This window comes from Malus domestica, chromosome 06 (assembly GCF_042453785.1).
Source record: "Malus domestica chromosome 06, GDT2T_hap1".
Lineage (NCBI taxonomy): Eukaryota > Viridiplantae > Streptophyta > Magnoliopsida > Rosales > Rosaceae > Malus > Malus domestica.
Window position 1 is genome coordinate 712090 of NC_091666.1, and position 12839 is coordinate 724928.

The window sequence follows — 12839 nt, forward strand, 5'->3', positions numbered from 1 at the left end:
GCCAAGAATAAATATAAAAAGCTAACTATCCATTAGGATATTAAACTACATGCAAAGTCTAATATATATAGTTATACAAACAAGTTCTTTTGAACATCATCTAATTTTAAGGGTTGATCAACAAGTATATTGTCGATCAAAATGACTTGGAGTATTTACTCATAAACTCAAAGTTAAAGTTCGAATGTTCACATCCGCTCTATCCTCTTTTGTATAAAATTTGAAGAGTACTTAATTATTCATAGTTTTAAGGACAAAAATATCAAGGTCGACTAGCAAATGTAAAATCAACAGTATGTGATCCTTCTTTCATTTCTATTGCTGTTGCAGGTTGGTCTCCTAGTCTTCTAAAACCATTCCCGTCATGTGCGGAGCCTTCCATCTCCGAGAGCTCGGCGTCAGATTGGTAAGATCTTGGGGAATTGAGGACGCTTTCAAGGTCGGATTGATTGGACCTGAGCTTTTGGTTGTGAAGCAGATGCAAGGGTGATGTACCCCGACTTGGCGTATTTTCCCCGCTTACAAATCCTGAGGAAGAAGCATCTCCTTTAGTATTCCTCAACTTCTTTCTTTGCTTTGCAGCCTTTTGCCAGTTCTTAAGAGCCTTTGCCGTTTGCTCCTCAAAAATTGCTTTCTTCATATGAGATCCCATCTGCAATTTAACATAATATGCATGCATGCATAAACATAGGTTACTAGATATTATTTAGTAAATTTCTCAAATAAAATTCTTAATTTTGAACAATAAAGGGCAAAAAGAAACGTCTTTTGTTTTTTTTTTTCCTTTTGAAATTAAAGTTGAAACTTTTAATCAAATTCCTCAAATTTAGAGGGTAATATATGGTCGAATCAAAGCATGAAGAAATGTTACAAAAGGGCAGTTAACTCACTTGTGTAATCAAACAATAAAGAGGGAAGGTAATGTAACTGCATAGGATCTGTAGGGCTACTCCAAGGAAAACCCTTGTCAATATCAGAGGCAAGTTGTCGTGGAAGCATGATGTGAACCCAAATTCAGACTGCATCCATACATATATAAATATTAGTTATAGTATACGTAGTTGGGAGGTGCAATAAGATATAAACATAATTTTATATGGGATTGTGGTAACTTACAGATATCCAGACGAAGTAAGCCATTTGGAATGCGTTCTGTGCAACAAAAAATGAATTCTTAGAAATCTTATTGGGCGGTAGCTTCTGATACGACTATATACATATGGGGTTAGATTGAAGGACACAAGCTTTTGACACATTTTGACACAAATTTTGTTGCCTCACTTTGTAATGAATTTCAACAATCCGAATTGTCCATATCTTAGTACATATTCATATTCATAGATCATTTTTGCACTTTGTAATATATTTCAACGATCGAATTGTCCATATCATAGTACATATTCATAGCTCATTTTTGCAAAAAATTAGACACATCCAAAAACTAAACATGCAAAAAACCTTGGTTCAGTAAATAAAATTGAATTGAAATGTATGCAATCAAACAACTAAACAATTATTGATTTAATCGCTTTCTGGCATGGATATTTCTTTTAAAAGAGAATCCAAAAACTAAATTGTTCCAATTATTAAACCACATCACGAATTTAGAAGAGCATTCTTATGTTTTTTTTTTATTTTTTGTCAAAATTCTTATGTTATTGTTTGATGACTGAATATTTTGTTGTGGGAGATCCAACAACCGCTTTTCAAAATTTCAATCTTTTTTTCATTTAATTCTTATAGAGATTCTAATTCTTCAATTGAAGCAGTTATACTTTTAGGACCCCTAAGATTCCCACAACCTAAAATAGTCTTTTAAAGTAGTGATACAGACCCTATTACTTTAGGGTCTTCCATTAGATATGCCTAAGAAACTTAATTTTGTATGATAATTTGCCTAAAAGAAGATGATAGGTAATGTTGACAAGAAAAAATAACCAACTTTAAGCTTACCTGAAATAATGTAAAATGAATTAAGAGAAGAGTCCACTCAGGTCGGTTAAACCAAAAGTACTTGTTGTTTGGCTCCACAACGGGAGCGCCTTTAACAACTGTATTCCGATCATGCATTTCTTGAGCCATCTCCACGATGATAAGCTCAAGCTTTGTACCCACCAGAAGAAGAATCTGCACGGACAAAATTAAATAATTATTAATAAGATCATCTCCATATATAAAAAATGAGAATATGCACAGGAACTTGCAGCTAGCACACTATAGAGCTTTGTACTTCCGCTTTTGAAAAACTAAGGGGTTGTTTGGTATCTTTCTTGGAACTAGTGATTACAACATAGTTTAATTGCATTTATCTTTTTTGAAAATATATATAAATCATTTTCAAATTGAATACCAAACAACATGTAGTATATATTAACTCGATCATTGCTAATGTGATGATATCATTGTCTTACAATGAGAGGAGCCAACGACAACCAATTGAGCGTGTACCATTCTGTTGCATTAACAAAGTAGAACAAGATACCAATTGATCAGTATTTAACGATATTCGATTTTCATGGCCAATAAGAAATTAAAATGTGCGGTTCGTGATCATTGTCTGTGTGTGCTAAAGAGAAGCTTAGAGAGATAGAGAGGGAGAGAGATTACTGTAAACGTTTAGAAGCAAAAAAACGACGGCAAAAATCCATAGTGGTAAACTGCATGCAAAATAAAGAAATTAAATAATTGTTATTAGCATAAGAACATTATCAAAAAGTTAACAAACACGACATCGTATATTTAGAGAGAGACCTGATTCCCACGACGACCTTAAAGTCATCTTCCATGGATCTCTTAATATACTTATGGAAGTCAAATTTGCTATTTGGAGCAAAATGTGCCTGCATGCATGCATTAGCTAGCCTATTAATGCCAGAAAGAGAGAGAGCAAGGTTCGACAAATGAGTGCATACTGCTAATGCCAGAAAGAGAGAGCATGGTTCGACAAATGAGCTCATACTAAATAATAATAATAATAATACTACACTTAACATATTTTTTTTATATAATTTTTTTTTTTGGTATCATCTCTCTAATAGAGGTAAAACCTACCGGAAAGGATCCTCGCCGTATCCTTTTCTTGGGGATCCCGAAGATCCCGTGATCGTGGCCTTTCATCGTATATCGTGCGGTTAGAAATCATTTGAAATTTAAAATTAAATATAAATAGTACCTAACGAAAACTGATCGCACGATGTACGATGAACGGCCACACAATCATGGGATCCCCAAGAAAAGGATCTAGCGATGATCCTTTTCCATACCTACCAACACACATAGGTCTAATATGGTAAAAGTAATGTGGAGACCGTTTAGCTATCAATATGTGTCGAACAAATTGGTGGCTATGGGAACAAGTAATATCCCTCATGATTAACTGTCAACTTTGTTTAATCCATATGGATGAGTAAACGGTCTACAAATTAAATGAAATTTTCTTAAAATGATCTTTAGATAATGATAAGAATTGAACAATTGAAATTTTGATGTTTGTATAATAAATGATGGCACATTGTTATATAAGTTGAAATGACACTTTAGTTACACGGAAGGTGCCAAGCTGTGGAGAAATGTTTTAGAGTATCCAGAATATGGATCGGTACATCACGTATCATAATAAAAGGGGAGGAACACTTGAAAGAAAGAAAAAACTCTACTACACTTATATTTTGACACATAATATACTGACCCATATTCCAAAAACACTGAAAAGTCTCTCCAAGCTGTGTCCATGTTACATTTAAGCTCTAATTATTACTTACATTAATAAATCCGTGGCGCATGGTCAAATAGTCCACCCTTGTTACTGAACCAAAGAATTGCCTGAAGAATGCCACCTACAATGCACGAAAGAGGCTATCATAAGGGTGAAGCTTTGATCAAGGTTTTTTCTTCTTTTTGTTTTTCCGTTTGCTTTTTGGTGGGCGTGTGTAGTAATTTAGGACGATTTTCTCAACAAGTGTATCCAAATAACATTACTCAAATATTATACACGTGAATCAACTCACAATCCATCTTATTCCAGGCATTGTAGAAAAGCCAGAGTGACGCTTCACAAACGAAGTTTGTCGAGTAAACCTGAATCTTGAAGGATCTGCTCACATTAGTTTACAGTAATTAATATTGTTAAATGTTCTAATATTCTTTGTGGCCAGAAGGCCTATAGAGTAGACCACCAAAAAAAAAAAAAAATAAATATATATATATATATATATATATATATATATCTTGGCAAGCACAATAAGCTAAGAAATAAAATATTAAAATATTGATACCATTTGTAAACTGATATTCCAAGGACGATGTCTCTGATTCCCAAGCTTTCCATTTCTTCATCTGGTCGGCACTCATACAGTAAGAGCATTGTTAAAGCTGATTAGTTGATTTGATTTTGATTAATTAATTAATTAAGAAATATATAATTGTAATTAACGCTTGCTTTATCGTTTCTTTTTCATCTTCTTTTTGAGGTAGGTTGTCCTCATCTCATATCACGATTTCCATTCATTTATACGGGTGGAGTACTGGCCGGCTGGCCGGATACCAAGCCACAGAATATAGAAAAGGCCAAATGTAAAAATGTTTTGACATACAGGATTCCATATTATATGATCCCATTCAACTACTTTACAATATTAATATATAGGCTAATTAAATAAGATTTTAATTTTTTTAAAATTAATATGCTAATAAAGTATTTTTAAACTTGCAAGTTAGACTACCTCCATCCTCTTGCTATATTTGTCTGACAGACCAATCTTTATATTGCGAGTGAACTTGGACCATATATATCTCCAGGAAACAATTAACATCATTAATGAGAATTTAAACAGCAATTAGGTTGGCACTTTGGTAAAAGAACATATTTCTGTATGCAAGTTACAACTAGCAGCTTCCAAATATGTTATGCATGTGTAAGGTACAACTTCTGTAGTAGAGAATAAGTGAGAAAAACAGTCGGGGAAAAACGTGAAGTAAAGTTGAAATTGAGTAAGTACCCTTGTTTTTAAAATATAAAAAACTAAAACTCGATCCGTTAATTATATGTTATAATATACATTTAACTCTTTTTTATTGCTAAGGAGAATTCTCTTTATACTTTTACTAGCATATGGGTACACACAAAGTGTGTGAGAAAATTTTTTATCTTTGTTTTTGAAATAGAAGGAGAGAGGAAGAGAGTGATAGAGAATGTTGGAGTGGGAAGTTTTTTTATTTTTAATTTTTTAAATTTTTTTTAATTAGAGATATGTTAGGATTACATGTAGGTGAGGTTTTAAAAAAACATCAAAATTTGGTTGTATGAAATTACATTTCTGCCCCATATTTCTTATTCATTTTCTTTTTAATTAGAAGGTTAAACTAGTAATTTCATAGAATTTTGGTTGACAATGAGTGTTTTATTAATTAGTAGAGATATAAATAAAAGATTTAGACACTTACGCGTAAAAAAAAAAAAAAAAAAGTTTCTTTTACCGAATACCTGGGTATATAACCACACCAATAAGTGATGCATATATGGATGGAACTTACTTTGGCCTGCGCAAGTGCCATAGTGACGACACTGTAGAAAACATGAAAAACAGCAAGCACGAAGATGAATACATGCAATTGGTGCATCCCAGATGCAGATATCAAAGGTACTTTGCCCTGCACAGTACATGCATTGACAAATCAATATGGAAATTATATTTAAAAATTAATTGAAGAGTACACATTATATAGCAACTAAGAATGATTCATTACGAGTTGTGTTAATATGTAATTAATGACATACTCCTGCGCAAGAAGATGAATCTCCAGCACTAGAGGCTAAAACTCGACGCCAGATCATGTTTTCAGCATGTGACAGTAACTTTCGTCGTCGATCCTCGTCGCCTCCTCCTTTATTACCTTCATCCTTGCCGCCCTCACTGTACTTAGACTCGTTTAACTGACATGGAAGCATGGTGTCACCATACTTGGTTGAGATGCATATTTTTGGAAGAAATCGTGTTCCAACAGTAAGCAGTAGAGATATGAAGCCCAAAAGCATTAGCTCTGCATGCACACACAATATACATATAGGCAAATATTTTCAGTTTCTAACAGAGATATCATCACATATCACAACATGTCATCAGATTATGTAAGTAATTAAAGGGGTTTTTTAACTTTAATCCTTAAAGAAGATTTAAATTTAAAATAAACCTAGTGTTAGATTACATATTGATTATAATCCATTGATGTGTCCTTAATTCAAAATAATTAATGTGCATTTTATTTAATGTCTCCCATTAAATATTTAAGTTTATTAATATACAAATTTTAATTTATTTTTTAACTAAAACAAGTTTTTTAATTTATTAATTTCATTTAACATTCTTTAAACTTGAAAGACTCAATTAAGGTACTTAAATGTTAGTAACGAAATGTGTGTACCGAAATGTATTATATTGAACTGATGTATTTAAATGTTAGTACTGAAATGTATGTACCGAAATATATGCACCGAAATGTATTATATTAAATTAATGTACCTAAATGTGTGTACCGAAATGTTAGTACCAAAATGTATGATATTGAATTAATATACCTAAATGTCTGTATCGAAATGTATGTACATAAATGTATGTACTGAAATCTATTATAATGAAATTAATGTACCTAAATGAAGAAGACAAAGTACATTAATTGAAATATATTGTATAACAAAATTTATTTTATCTAAATGTTTACAATAAAATATATTAGGATAAATGAAATGAAAATGAAAAATATAATGAAATGAAATTAATACATTATAAATTAGGAAGAAAAAGAGAAATAATTAAAAAATAAAAATATAATTAATAAATGAGGTTATTAATGTATCAAGGGACTAAAATTAGATTTTGATCTTACTTATCGTTTGAATCTAAAAATCATTTTTGCCAAGAATTAAAATGAAGTTTTCTATTAATTTTAAATTCTTGTTAGAATATATATAAACATGTGTGTGGGCGTGTGGGGTTTGGGGTGTGGGTGTGGCGTCTAGACAGAGAAGACATACGACATACGGAAGAAAAAAAACAACTGTAATTAGCATAGTGTATCTAACGATAGTAATTAAATTTGAACTGACCAGCTTTTATTTTCTCCAAAGCTTCAAGCATAGCTTTCTTATTGCGTTTCTGGAACCACTGTCATTGTAAAATTAAATTTTATATACAGTTATCCATGACCATATATTAGTAAATAACTAATAGTAAGAAATATTTCTGGCATATACTGCACGTGACGTATATACATATGTAGGTACATACCTTTCCAAGAGCATGAATTGCTTGTTCTATGATAATAGAAATAACTATGAAAACTGCACAGGCGATGGCAACAGCCCATGTTGGCGTCTGTTTTAAACTTCTTTCTCCCGCAGCTGCTGCTGCCATGGCTGCCTTAAGAAGCGTTTGAGTATGTACTCGATCTCAATCCCGTTATAAAACAGCAATACTTACACTTGAATAATCAAACTAATTAATCCTCTCTAGCCAGCTTAAGGAGAATGAATGTTAGTGTATATATACTAGCTAGCAAAACGACCAGTTCAAATTTCAGGGACAGATTTCCTTTACCTAGGTTAGGGAGAGAGAGAGTGAGAGAGATCGCTTTGTAAATCTATATGTGCTTTGTTAGCTTACGAATTAAATAAGCCAACTTAGTGTGATACAACATATGTGTAGCTCATTTTGGTTAATTCAATATGTATAGAATCAATCCCAAGCTATATAAACTTGTCACATGCTTAATGTTTGTTTGTGCCTTGTCCTAAATGGTAGGTTATCAATAGTCCGGTTGTGGAACAATCCACTTCATATTTTAAATGTCAAATTAATTGTAAATATGGAACAATTTAAAATATTGCCGGCCGGCTATTGGAGCCAAAAGGAGAATGCATGCATGACATTTATCGTCACTTAGTGTTATAGTCTACTGATATTTATCTTCATCTTAAGAGGTAGGTTCGAATCTCTTGAATAACAATCAATTTTAATACGAATTTAGACCCACACGTCTTAGTATAAATATGTATATCGTTGCCTCTCAGAAAAAAAAAAAGATAAAAAAGAAAGTAGAATACACGTATCCCTATGATATATGTTGCTTATTGTTGATGCAGAAAACATGAAGGGTCTTAGAACAACGTAAATCTGACCTTGAATCTGCAAGAAATGTAAATAACACAAGATATATCGTGGTTCACCCCAATGTTTGGGCTACGTCCACACTGATATTGTATTTCTCTGAGAGGATTGTGAGGGAGAGAGCCTCTGTAATGTGAGTGAGGCTTTGAGAGGGGAAGGGGGCTTGCTCTAAATATGAGAGCCTCCCTTAATGAGGAGAGTGATGAGTCCTTTTATAGAATAAAGGCTCCTCACTTATTATATATTTGCCCCTTCATTTATTACATAATTACATTTAAGTTCCCCGAGTATTTATACGAGATCTAAATACGGAGGCCGTAAGTATGGTACAAACAGTAGTCCCCCAAGTCTTCAGTCAAGAGAGTCTTTTGGCTGGAGATTTGAAATTCAGTCCATGTGTAGGCCGAAGTAACTAGATGTCGTCTAGGACTGATACTCGATATGAGGCGGTGCCCAATCTGAAATAATGCTTAACTAGAAGTAGCACATATTGCGAGGTTGCTCTGTTTTATGTTGCCTTGGTTGGCTCGGCTTGTGGCGTTGAAGGTGAGGGAGTCCCTTTTATAGAATAAGGGCTCGCTCCTCAATACATAAGTGATGGGCTAGAGTTGATGCTCTCTAATGATGGTGAGGGAGTCCCTTTTTATAGAATAAGGGCGCGCTCCTCAATACATGAATGATGGGTTAGGAGTGATGTTCGCGGCGATACGGTTGCTCAGCTGGCGGCGATGCTCTCCAATGAAAGTGAGGGAGTCCCTTTTATAAAATAAGGGCTCGCTCCTCAGTACATGAAGAATGGGCGCTCTTTAATGAAAGTGAGGGAGTTCCTTTTATAGAATAAGGGCTCACTCCTCAGTACATAAATAATGAGTTAAGTCCCCCAAGTGTTTTTCATGAGGCCCAGTTGAGGCCCAATATATGGTACATAATGTAGTCCCCCAAGTCTTCGATCAATATAGTCTGTTGGCTGGAGACTTCAAATTGAATCCATGTATGGGTCGAAGTGGTGGTTGTTCGGAGGCGGTATTTGTATACCCTGCACTGAAGCTTTGTAGGTGAAGCTTTGCAAGTGAAACTTTGAAGCTGGAGTTTTTGTAAATTAAGCTTTTGAAGTTGGAGCTCTATAAATGAAGCTTTTGAAGCTAGATTGTCATGAGTGATGCTCATGAATGTTTATATTGATTGACATGAGTGATGCTCATGGATGTTGACATGAATGATGCTCATGAGTGATGCTCATGAATGATGCTCATGAATGTTTATGTATGATTGTTATTAGTGATGCTTATGAATGTTTATGTATGAATGACATGAGTGATACTCATGTATAATTTTGGAGTCTGGACGTACTTTTGATCACCTGGTTGGTGATAATAGAAGTAGGTTGCCGAATAATTTTTGGAGTACTGGGCGTACTTTTGATCACCTGGTTGGTGATAATAGAGGTAGGTTGCCAAATAATTTTTGGAGTATTGGGCGTACTTTTGATCACCTGGTTGGTGATAATAGAGGTTCTGACTCTTTTGGGCATATAGGCCTTCGCCTTCCACATAACATTCCAGCCCATTATTTTGGGCTTTGCCCTTTTATTTTTTAATTTTTTTATTACTCTCTGATGGGGTTTATACAGATGTCTTCGAAAGATAAGAAAAATAAATCACATCACTTTAAAGTAAGGAACCCTTATCTTTCTCCTAGGTCTTCCCTTAGCTTTCTCAGAAAATAGGAACATGCATGATGAAAGTGTGGGCATTTTCTTTGGCTTTAGCAAAATCTCCCTTTTTCTTTTTCTTTTGTGTTGTCCCCTATGTGCTCTCGAGGAGAGCCTCCCTTTTTTTTTTTTTTTTTTTTTAGCAGGTGGCAGACATCTTCTTTTCTTTTTCCAGCAGGTGGCAGACATCTTCTTTTCTCTTTTCTCTTTGCTTTTTCTTTTGTTTCTGTTTCTTTTGACAAGTTGATGGATGGACAGGATGGCATGGGCTTGGTCTGTGCTTGAGCTGTCGTAGTTCCACTTCGGCAGTTCTGATGGGTTTGTTACTACTCCAGGCTAGCGAGCCTGTACAGCGAGGATCTCATCCACAACCATGGCAACCTTATTGAAATGCTCATCTTGTCTGTTTCCAAGGTCAAACACTCCGTAGTTAAGATTCTTAAGCCACTCCCCTCTTTCTTCACCCCCTGTAAACCACTTATGAAATCTCGCGCTAGAGCTTCCTGGCGACGACGTCAACGACATCTCACATGCTGGAGCCTCCTGGCGTTGTTGTTGTTGGGCCTGGCGAAGTGCAGAAAGTTCTGGACCTCGGTCCTCCTCGGCGTATGGATTGGCAGCCTCGAAGCGGGGGCCGGTGCTGAAACCTACAGCTGCTGGAGCTCGAAAGTGGTTGATTTTTTTGGTCAATTGAGAGCAGAGGAAGTGGGAAGTGAGTAATCATCGTCCATTTTGAAATTGGAGACGCACCCATTCATCTTTTGTTCCGAAATCCAATCAGGATTTAAATAATAAAAAGGGAGGAGAATGAGGTACTTGTACTCCGAGTTTGGACCGACGATGGAAGCAGAGGAGGTACTTCACTCGGTCTCTGAATATCTGAGTCTCTGAGTGGTTGTGCAGAGCAAAAGAATGGTACTTTGAATAATTGGGTTTACAAGAGTGGAAAGCTCCGATGTGGGTGGTGATGGGAAATTAATGGATAGAAATCTCAAGGGAAAAGATTTCAGTCGCAGCTGGTAGCTACTACTACTCTCTCTATCCTCTAAAGATAAGGCTCTGTCTGTCTCTGTGATTTGCTTGTGGAATTGGAGACTATTGGTCAGCTGATTCAAGAGAGATGCATCCGAGTTTCTCTCTATAGATTGAATGGGTGTGTCTCTAAATGTGGGCGTTGGGTTTCTGCAGATTCACGTCAGAGGTGAAAAATTGAAAGAGAACCGACATAGCTTTTCGTATCGTTTCCCACAGACGGCGCCCAATGTTGATGCACAAAATCGGAGGGGTCTTGGAACAACGTAAATCCGATCGTGAATCTACAAGAAATGTAAATAACACAAGATGTATCGTGGTTCACCCCAATGTTTGGGCTACGTCCACACTGATATTGTATTTCTCTGAGAGGATTGTGAGGGAGAGAGCCTCTGTAATGTGAGTGAGGCTTTGAGAAGGGGAGGGGGCTTGCTCTGAATATGAGAGCCTCCCTTAATGAGGAGAGTGAGGAGTCATTTTATAGAATAAGGGCTCCTTACTTATTACATATTTGCTCATTCATTTATTACATAATTACATTTAAGTCCCCCGAGTATTTATACGAGATCTAAATACGGAATCCCTAAGTATGGTACAAACACTTATAAAACCAAAACATATTAGTTTCATTTTCAATTAAAAAGATTTCTTAAAATTGCTCAAAGAATGTAAGTGACATGGCGGAGAGATATTTCTAAATTTTTATGTTTTTGGAACATGAGTTGATACAACACATATCATATTATAAGTAGAGAATTTTTTTTTCAAGTGTTCATCTACTTGTATTATTATTATTTTTTTATAATATAAACTAAAAAAATCTAATGAGTATATAAACTTACAATGCACTAATTAATTGTTAGATTGCGCTTATATGCATGTGTAGGCAACTCACAATAGCAAAAGTATATCTTATTGCAAGCACTTAATTAGAAACAAATGAATTCAGCATAATCTAAAAATGCGACACTTAAGGAGTATTGAAGTAAAGGTTGGTTTGGGATTGTGGTGTTTAAAAAAAAAAACAGCTTATTAAAAAATTTGGAACATAAAATGTATTTGGTAAAACAAAAAAAACATGTTTTTTTTAATTGCTGTCAATGACAGTAGAAAAGCATAAAAAAGCAAAAGCAGTGTATCATACTTCTAAAAAAAATGTTTTTGCTTTCAAAACATAGTGTTCAGTGCCTATTTAATGAAACTTTCAAATGACAAGTATACCCTCACATAATTTACAAAATTATAACATTTGCCCCTACATTATTCTTTTTGACAATTATTATATCATATTAAATACTATATCATTTTTAGTCATTTAACATAGTCACAACATATATATAAAAGGTTACCAATGTATAACTTTCTAGAAAATGCTTGCATTTCCCCATTGGGGGAATGGGCTCACTCCACTACTTTCAAATAATGTATCTTTTCTATAGAATTTTATAATTGAAGTCGTCCAAATATTTAATTTTCATTAAAAGATCATTCTTACAAAAAAAATATATGAATCGGAGTTCGTTTGGTCATTCAAAGTGTATCATATACATCAACAATATATGTACCAATTAACATATTTATTAATAATCATTTATTTATTTGATATATTTGGATGACTAAACGAACTTTGATTTGAATGATTTTTTGTAATCTTCCAATCAAAATTAAGAAATTGATCGGTGATTATAAAGTTTTCACGAAAAAGATATGTTATTTGAAAGTCAGCTCATTCCTCCAAAGGAAGAACGCAAGCGTAATTATAATTGTTCACAGTGTTTCCTTCGTTCAATTATTTAATTAATGGTTATGTATAACGAGTATTTTTTCTTTTCCATTTTCTTCGTTCTTGATGGATGATGGTTTTAGAACTTCGAAACTACCGAAGTGATGAAGAATATTTCATGAGTAGACCTGTTTTGTTATTTGAACCAGTC

The 12839-nt window shown here is 34.3% G+C and overlaps 1 protein-coding gene across 1 annotated transcript; it reads right to left on the reverse strand.

The window, feature by feature from the left end:
• Positions 1 to 262: 262 nt before the first annotated feature.
• LOC103413014 (MLO protein homolog 1-like) lies at positions 263 to 7409 on the reverse strand. Its single transcript, XM_029104259.2, has 14 exons — positions 7284 to 7409; positions 7103 to 7160; positions 5777 to 6039; positions 5533 to 5649; positions 4275 to 4335; positions 4008 to 4093; positions 3762 to 3836; positions 2752 to 2840; positions 2608 to 2657; positions 2412 to 2452; positions 1954 to 2127; positions 1117 to 1152; positions 891 to 1019; positions 263 to 652 (listed from the first exon to the last, which is right to left on the reverse strand). The coding sequence occupies exons 1-14, from the start codon at positions 7407 to 7409 to the stop codon at positions 263 to 265; spliced, it is 1695 nt and encodes a 564-aa protein (XP_028960092.2).
• Positions 7410 to 12839: the final 5430 nt, after the last annotated feature.

Bases quoted from the DNA above. Each gene is read 5' to 3' on its own strand.
- LOC103413014 (XM_029104259.2), bottom strand. From the start codon at position 7,409: ATGGCAGCAGCAGCTGCGGGAGAAAGAAGTTTAAAACAGACGCCAACA. The intron at 7,161-7,283 runs GTATGTACCTAC...TTACAATGACAG, and splicing joins CAATTCATGCTCTTGGAAAG to TGGTTCCAGAAACGCAATAA. The intron at 4,094-4,274 runs GTATCAATATTT...TAATGTGAGCAG, and splicing joins GGAATATCAGTTTACAAATG to ATCCTTCAAGATTCAGGTTT.